Below are 14,694 nucleotides of genomic sequence, written 5' to 3'. Positions count from 1 at the left end.
ACCTGCGGGATGTGAAGACGACATACGAGAAACTGCATGCGCTTGGACCATACGTTGCAGCAGACACTTTGTTGGGGGGCTGAAAGTAGCACTCATCCTACCCTGTAGGAAATGGGTAGGTGAGTTTTATGGATTGTTTTATGGTTGTAAGGTCGTCCGCCTGAGCCGGACTTCCTTTCCTTTAGCCTAAGTGATGTGGGAATGAAAATTGTTTAGGCTAGGTTCTCATAGTATGGTCCAAAACTGGTCTTGTCACATTGTGGTCACGCTCCCGTTGACAGATCATCTAGAACTCACATTTGTTATAGTCACTACCTTGCTGGAGACTCTAGTAAAGCAGTAGCAGACTTGGGTGACAGTAATCACGAAGTCAGCTATGCTAACAGGTAAGGAACCAAGATGTTATTCATCTGCATGTAATATGTTTCCAAAATCCTTTTCTGATTCTCCCTACCTCCAAAGGTGGGATTCAGCTATATATATATCTGCTGGGTAAGTTTCATGAACAAAATGATATTGTTAAGATACAATAAAGTTTGTTCATACTTACCTGGCGGATATATATATCAAAGTACCCACCCACCTCCCTGCAGGAGACAGTGGGAATAGAAAATCTGAATAGAAAATGGGAATGGTTCCTGACACCCGCCTCCCAGCGGCGGAAATGGGTACTAATCACCTGGCCGACCACTGACGTGAGCCGGGGGGGAGTTTTGAAATTCTGTCGGACTTCGGAGAAATACAGCAATATATATATTCTGCCAGGTAAGTATGAACAAACTTTATTGTATCTTAACAATATCATATTTTCAAGATCGAGCCATCAGCGGCCATTAAAGATCAAAGGTGCCGAGGCCCGTGTGGTTGGACGACCATGATGCATGCAAATAGATACCTTCTCAAATCCTACTGAATATTCGGGATTGAGCCATCGGTGGCCATTAAAGATCAAAGATGTTGTGGCCGTATGGTCGGAAGGCCATGATGTATGCAAATAGCTACCTTCTCAGATCCTACTGACTATTCGATATCAAGCCATCATTGGCCATTAAAAATCAAAGATGCTGTGGCCGTATGGTCGGATGGCCATGACGCACCCGGACATTTGTCAGAGGGTAGGAGTGAGTTAACATTTCCTCTGGCTGAACACAGTGCGTTAAAACCGGAGGGAAGAGAAAACCAAGGGTTTCTGGCTTCGTATGAGGAGGTGATTGATTTGATTAGTCAATTCAATAACCTTTCGGGGAGCACGGAGACACCTGCCAGCATGCTTCGCTTGGGGATTGACATGGTGTTTGGTTTGAAAAAGGATACAAAAGTGTATGAATTACCTTGTTCTAGTCATGTAGAGTTCATTTTACAACACATAAAATGCACGGATTGATGGAAGGATATGGATACCTCTTAGTAATCGTATGCAGCCTGAATGGTGGGAATCACCATACTTTGGGTTGACGCCAGAAAACTTCAAACCTTTACAGGTAAGAAGAATTCCCATGTTTTTTATACTTGTTGGTATAAGCTGGTTTCTTCCTATAAGAATATTGACCAAACGCGTCTACTCTTACTCAAGTAGTAAAGTTAATCGAAAGCTTGGTTCCTTCGAAAGTAATGTAGAACCGTTCTTCTTAATGAAATCGAATGGGAACTTAAGTCGAAAGGAAGAGGTGAATGTCTTTCTTTCGCACTTAAGGTAGCCAAGCCTAAGTAGGGCACTTGTAACCTAAGATGCTATAGCCAGGATAATTGGATCATACCTTTTAGCCTAACAAGTGGTTATATTCGTAGCCTATTCCAGCCAGTCCGAGTCTACTGCTACTATCTTAGTTAATCTGAGTAGTAGTTCTTAGCTTAGACTGTCCGAACTAACTGGTTTAGGTATGCCTAGCCTAATTGGAAATGTTAACATAGCCTAGCCTAACCAAACCAGGGTCCTAGCCTAATTGGAAGAGTTAACATAGCCTAACCTAACCAAACCAGGGCCTTAGCCTAATTGGAAGGGTTAACATAGCCTAACCTAACCAAGCCAGGGTCAACCTGGTCTAGCCAACTTAAAATAAGTTAGTCAATTCTTAATTGACTATACCTACTTAGACTAGTCCAAGTGGTTGTTGGCTAAGTTAATCTGGAATCTGCAAATGGGTCTCTTCCATACTGGTCTAGTTTCTATATTGAAGTCATGAACCTAACATAGAGGGTTCGAGCTTCAGTTGGCTAGAGGAAGGCATTAGTACCTCATCATATCTGGAAGGGGAAAGTGGGGAGTTTCCCATTCTTCAAGAGTGAGGTAGGGTGAAGTGACTTTGGGTACAATTCTGGGCTAGGTTACTCGAGAATAGCACCATGATGGTTTCTGGCAATATGGGATTTCCCCTTGGAGGGTAGCATATTGAACATATCCCGTATATTGTAACAGGTCATCGCATAAGGTGTTTTGTGGTTGGGATCTTAGTTTTTACAAAAACACTGAGCTGTTTAATAGCTCTCCTAGGGCTAGGGCTGCCCTGAAGGATTGGGTATTTTTTTTACATGGCTAGGAACCAATTGGTCACCTAGCAACGGGACCTGCAGCTTATTGTGGGATCCGAACTGCACTATATTGATAAATTATTTTCTATCACCAGAAATAAGTTCTCTGATTCCGCGTTGGCCGAGACCGGTTTGGCAGATGAGTGCACAAACCACTCGTCCAGAGAGGAACTCGTGTAATGGAAAAACCATGTAATAGCTGTGTCAGGGGTTTCACCCTTCGAGGAGCCTAAGGATTCCATTTGCGATACTGGGAACAACCTGGAGGTTACGCAAACTCTAGGTTCTACCTGTTCCACCATGTCCCGAACGGAAGGATGGGTTCCAGTAGTAAGGAGGACCCAGGATGAGTGACTGATAAAGTTTATTGCAGCACAATCATCGTTACCAGGTTCGTGTGGGGAAGAGGCACCTTCGATAGGGAGGTTGACCAGTATCCCCTTTCAAACTATTATTTCTCAAATTTTGGGTGTAGAGTGTCACCTCGGACGTAACACGACTCCAAAGGTCGTTAGCTCATATATACAGAATGACTCTTTAGCCGTGACTGCCTGTATAGTGAACGTTTCTGTCCATTAAAGGCATTCAGTCAATAGACAATGATCTGGTGGAGAGGTTGTCAGAACAGAGGGAAGAATCTCTGTAATTACATTTTGTTCATGCCACTTACCTGACAGATATATATATAGCTGTATTTTCTGAAGTCCGACAGAATTTCAAAACTCGCGGCACACGCAGTGGGCGGCCAGGTGGGTAGTACCCATTCCCGCCGCTGGGAGGCGGATATCAGGAACCATTCCCATTTTCTATTCATATTTTTTCTGTCGCCGGTCGGTTAAACAACTGTTTACAGACCTCTGCTCAGGATTTTTTGGATTTGACAGACGCTCGTCAGGACGTCGGCAGGACACTCGACAGGACGCTTGTCAGGACGCTCGCAGGACGCTCGGCAGGACGCTCGGCAGGACGTTCAGCAGGACGCTCTTCAAGACGCTTTTGGGGACTCCGACCAAGAAGAAGTCGTACCCCAAGACGCTGGTTTGCGCGCAACAAGCACGTATTCCGGTTAAACATGTATCTTCCTTTTCGTGTAAGAAACGTAAGGACGCTTCTCTGGCAAGTGAGGCTGCCTCAGGTGTCGCTAAGGACGCTTGTCGCCCGTCAGGACGCTCTACCTACTTCAAGTGGTAAGCGTCACAAAGAAGACAGCCTAAATAAGGCTGCATCCAGTAAGAATAGGGGGCCTTTGATTAAGACAAGACCCGACATTCGTACGCCCTCTCCGGACAGGCGGTCTCCTCTTAAACCGATTAGAGAAGAAGGAGAGCTGAGTAGTTCGGTTGAAGAGGAACCTTCTGCTGCCCCTTCAATCTCAGATTATAAAGTTCTCGTGCAGCTGTTGCGTTCGTCCTTCGAGGACAAGTTTCAGCCTGCAGCTCCCAAGTCTCCTCCTTCGCAGTTTTCATCCTCTAAGACTGGTAAGACTCCGGAGTTTGTTGAGATGAAAACTTCGCTCTCCACTAAACGGGCGTTCAAGAAACTCCAAGATTGGATGGTGCAAGGAGAGATCAAGGCAAGACGACTTTCGCATTGCCTCCAGCTAGACTCAGCGGAAAAGGGGGTATTTGGTATAAGACCAAAGAAGAAGTGGGGGTTGGGGGTTCGAATCCCTTCTTCAGCACAAGGAGATTTCTCCAGCTTGGTGGATTCTCAGAGGAGGTCTCTTTTATCCACTGCTAAAGTGACCTGGACCTCTACGGAGACGGACCATCATTTGAAGGGTCTGCTCCGGACTCTTGAAGTTTTCAACTTCCTTGACTGGTGCTTGGGAGTTCTGGATCTGCAAGCGAGAAGCCCAGAATCTCTCAGTCTGGGGGAGCTGTCCAGCGTGTTAGCATGCATGGACAAAGCCGTCAGGGATGGTTCGGAGGAGATCGTCTCTCATTTTGGAACGGCCTTATTGAAGAAGAGAGCTTTGCTGTGCAATTTCACGGCTCGTTCAGTTACTCCAGCTCAGAAAGCGGATTTGCTTTTTTCTCCTCTTTCGAACCATCTCTTCCCCCAGACTTTAGTAAAGGACCTGACTAGCAGTTTGCAAGAGAAGGCAACGCAGGACCTCTTAGCCCAGTCTTCAAGACGTTCGGCAGTACCTTCAACTTCTTCAGCTTTTGTTCGACCGCCGAAGAAGGTTAAGCCCTTTCGTGGGGCTCCCCCCTCGAGAGCAGCTCCTCGAGGGAGAGGTTTTTCACGAGGAAGAGCTTCCTTTAAATCAAAGCCTTCCAAGTGAGAAGCATGTCCTTCAGACACCAGTCGGAGCCAGACTGAAGTTTTTTGCGGGAGCGTGGAGAGAGAGAGACACGGACTCTTGGTCCCTCAAGATCGTGGAGCAGGGGTACAAGATCCCCTTTTTAGATCTTCCTCCTCTTTCTACGACTCCCAGAGACCTTTCTCCATCCTATCAGGGAGAGAAGAAGCAAGTGTTATTCGATCTTCTTCAACAAATGATCGAGAAAAGAGCGGTGGAACAAGTCGCGGACCTGGGGTCTCCAGGTTTTTACAACAGGATTTTCCTAGTACCGAAGCAGTCGTCAGGTTGGCGTCCAGTTCTAGATGTAAGCAGGCTCAATCTTTTCGTGGAAAAGACCAAATTCACGATGGAGACGCCTCATTCTGTTCTGGGAGCCTTGAGACGGGCGACTGGATGGTGTCCTTAGACTTGCAGGACGCGTACTTTCACATCCCGATCCACCCTCTTTCAAGAAAGTATCTAAGGTTTGTCTTAGACAAAAAAGTGTGGCAGTTCAGAGCTATGTGTTTCGGCCTGACCACGGCTCCAATGGTGTTCACCGTAGTCATGAAGAATGTGGCGAGGTGGCTACACTCTTCGGGGATAAGAGTTTCCCTGTACCTCGACGACTGGCTGATCAGAGCGTCGTCGAGAGAAAAGTGTCTGAAGGACTTTTGCAGTTCACTTTAGCCCTAGCAAAGTCCCTGGGACTTCTTGTCAACCTCGAAAAGTCGCATCTGACCCCGACACAGTCCATCGTGTATCTGGGGATTCAGATGGATTCAGTTGCTTTTCGAGCGTTTCCGTCCCAGGAACGTCAGCGGCTAGGATTAGAAAAGATCTCGGCCTTCTTAGGGAAAGAGACTTGCTCGGCGAGGGAATGGATGAGTCTGCTGGGAACCATTCCTCGCTAGAAAGGTTTGTTTCCTTTTGGGAAGACTGCACCTCAGGCCTCTCCAGTTTTTCCTTGCGGACGAGTGGAAGGCCAGGACGATCTCAATGCCATATTGAGAATATCTCTAACTATAAAGAACCATCTAAGATGGTGGTTCGACCCTCAGAAGCTACAGGAGGGCGTGTCCCTAAGTCTTCTGAGCCCCGACCTAGTGTTGTTCTCCGACGCTTCCATCACGGGCTGGGGAGCAACACTAGGAGGGAAGGAAGTGTCAGGCTCCTGGGGAGGGGAACAGGTAGCCTGGCACATAAATGTCAAAGAGCTTGCAGCAATCTTTCTGTCTCTGCAGTTCTTCGAAAGGAGTTTGAAGAACAAGATTGTTCAGGTAAACTCAGACAATACCACAGCACTCGCTTATTTGAAAAATCAGGGAGGAACACACTCCAGAACTTTGTTTTTTCCTGGCGAGGGAGATTCTGCTGTGGGCGAAGAGAAGAAAGGTGACAATCCTGACGAGGTTCATTGCAGGAGTGCAAAACATCAGGGCCGATCTTCTCAGTCGTCGGGAACAAATCCTACCGACGGAATGGACCTTGAACAAAGACGTGTGTCGAGACCTTTGGAGGTTGTGGGGACGTCCTCTGGTCGACTTATTCGCGACGTCAAGGACCAAGAGACTTCCTCTTTATTGCTCCCCGGTCCTGGATCCAGAAGCGATCGCTGTGGACGCGTTGCTTTGGAATTGGACGGGTCTAGATCTGTACGCCTTCCCACCATTCAAGATTTTGGGGGAAGTCATGAGGAATATTGCGGCCTCAGAAGGGACGAGGTTGACCCTGATCGCTCCGATGTGGCCAGCGAGAGAATGGTTCACAGAGGTCATGTCTTTCCTTGTAGACTTTCCAAGGACATTGCCCTGGAGGAAAGATCTACTCAAACAGCCTCACTTCGAAAGGTTTCACCAAAACCTCTCCGCTCTGAGTCTGACTGCGTTCAGACTATCGAAAAGTTGGCCAGAGCGAGAGGTTTTTCGAAAGCAGCTGCGAGAGCAATCGCAAATGCAAGACGTGCTTCTACAAGAGCTGTTTACCAATCGAAGTGGGCTTCCTTCAGGCATGGTGTAAAAAGGAGGGAGTTTCCTCTTCCTCGACCTCTGTGAACCAGATAGCTGATTTTCTGCTCTTTCTCAGGAATGTGCAGAAATTAGCGGTCCCTACCATCAAGGGATATAAGAGCATGTTGTCAGCGGTTTTTAGGCACAGAGGCCTTGACCTTTCTGACAACAAAGACATTCATGATCTTTTAAAATCTTTCGAGACTTCGAAGATTCCTCAAATGAGACCTCCTTCATGGAACCTTGACGTGGTTCTTAAGTTCTTAATGTCAAGTCCTTTCGAACCTCTTCAGGCAGCGTCTCTTCGAAACTTGACAAGGAAGGCTCTTTTCCTAACTTCTCTTGCGACGGCTAAGAGAGTTAGTGAAATACAAGCTTTTAGTAATTTAGTGGGATTCAAAGGAGACAATGCTGTCTGCTCTTTGAACCCAACTTTCTTGGCGAAGAATGAAAATCCTTCGAATCCTTGGCCGAAAACTTTCGAGATCAAGGGTATGTCAAGTCTGGTGGGCCAAGAACCAGAGAGAGCCCTGTGCCCGGTCAGGGCTCTCAAGTTCTATGTACATAGAACAAAAGAGGTAAGAGGTCCCTCAGGTAATCTCTGGTGCTCTGTGAAGAGACCAGAGTTACCTTTATCTAAGAATGCTGTTGCTTTCTTTCTGAGGGACGTCATTAAGGAGGCTCATTCATCTTTCCAGAAGACTGATTTGAGCCTCTTACGAGTGAAAGCTACACGAAGTTCGAGCTGTCGCTACTCTCTTGCCTTCCAAAAGAATATGTCAATCAAGGACATTCTTGATTGCACCTTTTGGAGGAGTAACTCCGTCTTCGCCTCACATTACCTAAGGGATGTGAGAACGATTTATGACGACTGTAATTCACTGGGGCCATACGTTTCTGCGGACACAGTCTTGGGGTCCGGAAGTAGCTCTTTCCCTATCCCTTAGTTAGGTTTAGGTTAGTTTTATTGTTGTGTTTTTAGGTTGTGGTGAGTCTTATGTGAAGATCTCCCATCCTTTAGTTAGTTTTAAGGGTTTTTTGAATAGTTGGTCAGGTGGTGGTCAGTTGCTTCGTTGCCCTCATATGTATGGCTCGATGGTCTTGTCACGTTGAGGTCTCGTACCCGTTGACAGATCATCCAGAGCGCACCAGCACTACAGGTCTCCACCTGGCTGGCAACTCTGATTTAAGCAAAAGCGCCTTAAGTGACAGTAATCACAGAGTCTACTTTGCTAACAGGTGAGGAACCAAGATGTATATCATCTACTTAATTTAAGTTTCCTAAAAAATCCTATTCTGTCTCTTCCCACCATCCGAAGGTGGGATTCAGCTATATATATATCTGTCAGGTAAGTGGCATGAACAAAATGTTATTGTTATTATACAATTAAGTTTGTTCATACTTACCTGGCAGATATATATAATTAAATTGCCCGCCCTCCTCCCCTCAGGAGACAGGGGCATTAATAAAATATGAATAGAAAATGGGAATGGTTCCTGATATCCGCCTCCCAGCGGCGGGAATGGGTACTACCACCTGGCCGCCCACTGCGTGTGCCGCGAGTTTTGAAATTCTGTCGGACTTCAGAAAATACAGCTATATATATATCTGCCAGGTAAGTATGAACAAACTTAATTGTATAATAACAATAACATGTTTACATGCATGGTGATATACATTGGGCAGGCGAATATCGCTTCACACTGACTAATCTTCAGATGAATCAGGAGCAGTGAACTGGATGGGGCACATAAGAACTCTGATCTGATAAGTGATAACACTGTATCAGAGTAGCCTTGACGGACTACCACCAGGCACATACATCAGTCACGTTACAGGAAACTGACTGTGGATGGGGGTCTTCCTCTGACCTTGGTAGAGTGGGAGTACTCAATAACCAGGGTTTTGACATAGACTTAAAAGTTGTCTGGAACATCAGTTCCAATTGGCCCTGGAATCCGAGATAATGAGTCAATGCAGCACAGGTCATGATGACAGATACATTTCTTAGTCATGCTCAGTACAGTGTGAGTATGTGTGAGGGACCTTCAGCAGAGCCGGCTTTGACTTGTCAAAGTACTTTGTGGTTATAGAAAGAACTACGTCACCTAGAACATTAAGGTGGTAGACGTAAAGGAAAAGGCCAAACAGAGGCGGTAGGTCAAGCCTACTCCTTGTTTGTCAAGTTGTACCAATGAGGTTATACAGAAGAGAAGGTCATCAGGGGAATATGGGCCTTCTGGCATTTAAGAACATCTGTTAAAATGATCGTGACGGTTGGTCTGTGACTCTATCGAAGCTCAAAATTGAGGAAGTTTAAGGAGGTATCTGTCTGTTCATTGAAATTTGAGAGTGGGTTCTTTGTTATGAAAACCACTTTCAATTTCCTGTATATCCAGTACCCCTGGCGGGTCAGTTGGTATCTTGTCTAAGATGATGGTATGAATGTGAAATGGAGGAGTTAACTGCTAACCTGGGTTGGAAGAATAACTAACGGGGTCACGAGTTAATGAGGGGTATGTGGGTGGTTCCACATGTCTCGTGCCCAAGCACAGATGCCAATAGTTCCTTGCGTACACAATTATTTTAAATTATCGGTTTCCAGCTGGCGCTGAGTATTTATCCTAATGTTAAGACCTCAGGTTTGTAAGTTATGAAAAATACAAATTAGTTAAAAATTTGTCATTTTTGCAGGGGAATTTGTTATTGAGTATGTTGGAGAACTCATAGATGATGAAGAATTTCATAAACGTATTGAAGAGATGCACAAAGTGAAAGAGGAAAATTACTACTTCCTGACCATAGACAAGGACATTATGATTGATGCTGGACCCAAGGGAAATTTGGCCAGGTAATTATTTTTGTTGTTGGAAATTAAAATAGAATTATAGTACAGTATTTTGTCAATTAATCTGCATTAATTCATCCATGGCACTTGCTGATATTGGAAATTTGTGGGTTCTTTAAGAAAAAAAGTATATGGATGTAAAGCAGCAATTTTGTAACTTTTTTCCCCCTATCATGTCATTACACGTTACTTTATTTGCTTAAAAAAACACAAAATCCACTATACAGTACTGTACACAAACACTGGAGTAGACTGTGAAAATTTAAATGCATGTAAAGAAAAGATACTGTTGGAGCTTGTACACATTGCACTATTATGGTACTGTACATTTTGAGGTAAGATTCACTGCAAAAATGAAAATTAAACTACAGTATCTTATCTTTTATGATAGTATGTTAGTTATAATGGTAATTTTGCAAAGAAATATTAGAAAAGATGTATAATCCCAAAAAAGTTACTGCATCTTCAATCTTAGGAAATTTACGTAAATTGACCGACTGCAAAGGTCCCTGGTGTGGGGTGCTGCAAATGTCTTTTTTTAGCCTGGCTCTTAAGGGTTAAGGGATATTGACTCCTATGTACTGTATGTTGTGTTCTTACTTTTCAATATGAGCCACTTATAGTCACAAGGTGACATATGCAGTTCTTTAAGGGACTATAAGGTACTAAAATCACCCTGTGAGCAACCATGAGATTTAAAGAGAGATGCAAAACTGCAATCTTCATTATCTTTGAAGGCTGAAAAAGTAAGTTTACATTTCACATACGACTAAATCCATTGCAAGAGCTTTTGCACTATCAAGAGAGAGAGATTAAAGTTTTGAACTATTATAACTGAATGAACAACAGATAGGATTTAAAGGCAGCTCCTAATTATGTTGTCTGGTCTTGGACTTAAATGGGCTTGAAATGCTTATTGCCCCCAAATGTATTCTAATTTAATGGTAAAAACTGAATGAAAAGAAATTAACAATAGCCAAATCAAAGAGAATTACTTTTTTTTTTTTTTTAAATAAAAACTAGCTTGAAACAGCCCATAGTTTCATGTTAGGTATTAAATGATATTGCTGTAAGATTACAGTATTAATTGTACATGTAGGTATGTGTGAGAGAGAAGTAAGAAAGACTTTAGGCTAGTTAGATACATTTGTATGAATGTGTTGGTTTGAGCAATTGTTGGCTTTAGGGGATGAGCCCTTAACAAGCCTAAAAATACAGGTTTTATGGCCACTTCTCTTTTAGCGTCTTTTAATTCTATATTGGTATTTTCAGGTTTATGAATCATTCTTGCGAGCCTAACTGTGAAACACAAAAGTGGACAGTTGGAGGAGACACCAGGGTGGGACTCTTTGCTCTTTGTGATATCTCCGCTGAATCTGAACTCACCTTTAATTATAACTTACAGTGTGTTGGAACAGAAAAGAAAAAATGCAACTGCGGTTCAGCTAATTGTAGTGGATTCATTGGTGCTAAAGTACAAAAGGTAAGGGGTATATTGAAAATATTGGTTGAATAGCTTTTGGTTTGCACTTTTAGAAGGTTAATTAACCAATACACTGTATGGTTGAGGATATTTAGTAATGCTGTTCATCATGTTCTAGCAATGATGATCATTCTTGATACAGAAGGAAATGGGGACCCTGTATCAAAAGTAAAGGCAGCATATAGAGTGCATGTACAGGCTGAAGACTACTGCCAAGTTAGTAAGACCAAAGTAAAGTATTTTAATAAATAGGTAATATGCCGAGCTAATATTATCCAAAATTGTTCTTTATACTTGCGTGACAATTCAGTTAAAGCTTATCTTATTCCTCTTTGCAGAAATTAGCTTATCACACTTATTTTCATATTGAAACATTTTTAGTACAGTGGAACCTCGGTTTTTGTACATAAACCGTTCTGGAACCTCTAGTGAAATTCGAAACGTATGAAAACTGAAACAATAATTCTCATAAGGAATAATGTAGATACAATTAATGCATTCCAGACCCCCCAAAATATTAACAAATACACACTTTATAGGGAATAAACAGCTTTACATACAGAAAACAGTGAGAAATAAATATAAATGAATAATGAAACTAATAATGAACATTTAACATCACTTTTAGCTTTATGGAAGACTTGTTATCATATGGAAGACAGAGGGGAGGGGCGAGGGAGGAGAGAAGTTATTGTTTGGAAGGGGAATCCCCCTCCAGAAGGACTTCAGGTATCAAGAACATATCTGAGGTTACTTCATCTCTTGGTTTTTTACTGGCACTAGGACCAACTTGGGAGTTGGTGGACCCCAAAACTGTCCAGAGACATTTGTTTCTGACGTCTCTTAAAATCTGCCTAAATGATACAGTGTATTTTCATTAAACATGTTAGAGAGACAGATCGCAACGTCTTTGTTAGGATGAAACTTCTCGACAAAATTTTAACGTCATTCCACATGGCACTTTTTTAAGTCACTGAAGTAGGCAAAGTATCCCCTCTCTTTTCCTTCTCCTCCTCAGATTCCTTATCTGCCATCTGTTGCTATTCCTGCTGAAGGTCTTGCAACTCCTCAGTGGTTAGCTCTTCCTTGTGGGTATCCACTAACTCTTCCACATCCAAGCCTGTGGAAATAGATTCCACGACAGGCGTAAGGTCTTTAGGGTCAGCCTCAAATCCTTCAAATTCCATCTTGAGGTAACAATCGCACCTTTGAAACAGTACCTTTGCGTATAGTTTCTTGAAGTTCAAGATAATTTGCTGGTCCATGGGCTGGATGGGAGGAGTGGTATCAGGGGCCAAGAACTTCATAGTGATGAATTTAAACTCATCCAATAACTGGTCTTCCAATCCAGGAGGATGTGCAGGAGCATTGTCCATTACCAGGAGGCACTTAAGGGGCAACTGATTTTCTTCATTGACCCACTTAATGAAAAGTTGCCTCGTGACACCCATACCTTTTTGTTTGCCGTCCACATCCCAGGTAATTTATTCATTATAACATTGTTTTTCTTAAACACTCAGGGAGCTTCAGTGTGATTCACCAGTACAGGCTTCACTTTGAAATCCCCACTGGCTTTCCCACAGAACAAGAGTTAGCCTATCCTTCAGGGGCTTTTGCCCTGGCAATAAACTTTCCTCCTGCATGCTGTAGGTCCTCTGGCATTTTTTTTTTTTCAAAGCAGGCCATTTTAGTCACAATTGAAGACCTGTTGAAGGAGGAATCCTTCAGCCTCAAAAATCAAGGAATTCTTCTGCGGCTTGTTTTTTGGAACTTGCTGCCTCCCCATGTCGTGCAACACTGTATGCCCATACACTGAATTTTTCAAAACAGCCTCTGCTGGCCTTGAAATCACTAAAAGCAGCACTTGTTGGCCTTTTCTTACTTAGATCACCATGCAACACCCTAGCCTTTTCACAAATGATCGCTTCAGACAAACTATCCCTCACTAATTGTTTTTCATTGATCCACACTAACAAACTTTTCAGTCTTCCTCTAGTTGCGATCTCTGTTTTGTTGATGAAGTGATCCCTTCTGCAGTACATCCTAGCAAGATCACCAACATGTGCATCTTTCTTAAACTATTGTTTCTGACCTTTTTTTTTTTTTTTTTTTTTTTTTTTTTTTTTTTTCTGAAGGGCTGGCACTTGGAACTTTCTTTGGCCCCCATGATAGCTTGCATTACAATCAGTTTCACTTGAAGAAAAAAAAAAAAAAGCACAAAACACAATGAACACGTGTGGTGATGCTAACTACACGCGAGGTGATGTTCATTCAATGAGAAACAAAGACAGAATGGGTCATAAGAGAAGGGATGCTTTGTTTGGACACTCGGTACGAGGCCTAGTCAAACGGTGGGCCCCGGAAGGAGTGTTTCAGAGTGTACGAAATCTGAGGAAATGTACAAAACCCGAGACTAAATTTCGTCGGAAAAAGTCTACAAAAACCAGGGCGTATGAAAACCGAGGTTCCAATGGTTTTATTTTTTTTATGGCATTTCCCTTTTGCCATGGTCCTTGAAATGAACTGATCAGTGTTAATGCAATGTTTATTCGTACTTCTGGGACACTAATGATTGTTATCGGCTTTTATCGGAAGTGTTAAAAAATGAGAAGGGAATCGCCAAAACAATTCCTCCTTTAAATGTAGTATTCTTGAATCTTGCTGAAGAGGTTATATGTTGTATGTACTCTTTGTGATCCCAACCACATTTCAGTAACTTTTTTTATCATATGTGGTATTAATGACTTGCAAAATGTTCTTCAGAGATAAGAAGGCTAGTGGTTACCAATCCTGTTTTATTTGTTTATTTTACATAATTTGATTCTCCTTATGAGCAGTTTTTTTTATTTACAAGGGATTACCTGATGACAGCACTTGTTGTATCTTCGTTCATTTCATAACAACCCTATTTCTTAGAATTATCCCAAATCACGGTCACAGAATTGTCCTAGGAACTTCAGTCCCTCTAAACACATTCCACAGGTAGTAGTGATCATTGTGGCTGATATATGTCTCAGTTACAGAAGTCATTATTATGGTGCTCACTGTCCTTGTGAAAAGCTGAAAGTGCTCACTGTCCTTGTGAAAAGCTGAAAATGCTCTCTCTCTCTCCTCTCTCTCTCTCTCTCTCTCTCGCTTCTCCTCTCGTCTCTCTCTACTCCTCTCTCTCTCTCTATCTCCTCTCTCTCTCCCTCTCTCTCCTCTCTCTTCTCTCCTCTCTCTCTCTCCTTGTTTTTTTTTGTTATGCAGTGCAGTATCCTTGTATTTTTTTTTTTTGTTATGCAGTGCAGTATACTATTGTACTTAACCCTTAAACGCCGAATGGACGTATTAAACGTCGAGTCAAAATGTCTCCCGTATGCCGAATGGACGTACCATACGTCGACTCAAAAAAGTTTTTTTTAAAAATTCACGGAAAAATACTTATAGGCCTACCAGCCGAAAACTTTTGAATCACACGCCTTGGGGGATGCTGGGAGTTCATGGATCAAGGCGTTGTTTTGTTTACAATCGTTACGCAGGCGCGCAAGCGCGAAT

At 43.0% G+C, this 14,694-nt stretch overlaps 1 protein-coding gene across 1 annotated transcript in view; it reads left to right on the top strand.

Moving 5' to 3' along the window:
- The window catches only part of LOC135222937 (histone-lysine N-methyltransferase NSD2-like), a 159,509-nt gene that overhangs the window by 117,402 nt on the left and 27,413 nt on the right, over nt 1–14,694 (top strand). The window contains 2 exon segments of the mRNA XM_064261387.1: nt 9,521–9,677; nt 10,947–11,157. Coding sequence (XP_064117457.1) covers nt 9,521–9,677; nt 10,947–11,157 — 368 coding nt within the window.

Source organism: Macrobrachium nipponense, chromosome 8 (assembly GCF_015104395.2).
Source record: "Macrobrachium nipponense isolate FS-2020 chromosome 8, ASM1510439v2, whole genome shotgun sequence".
Lineage (NCBI taxonomy): Eukaryota > Metazoa > Arthropoda > Malacostraca > Decapoda > Palaemonidae > Macrobrachium > Macrobrachium nipponense.
The sequence above is the reverse complement of the archived record's forward strand: the minus strand, read 5'-3'. Positions and strand labels throughout refer to the sequence as shown.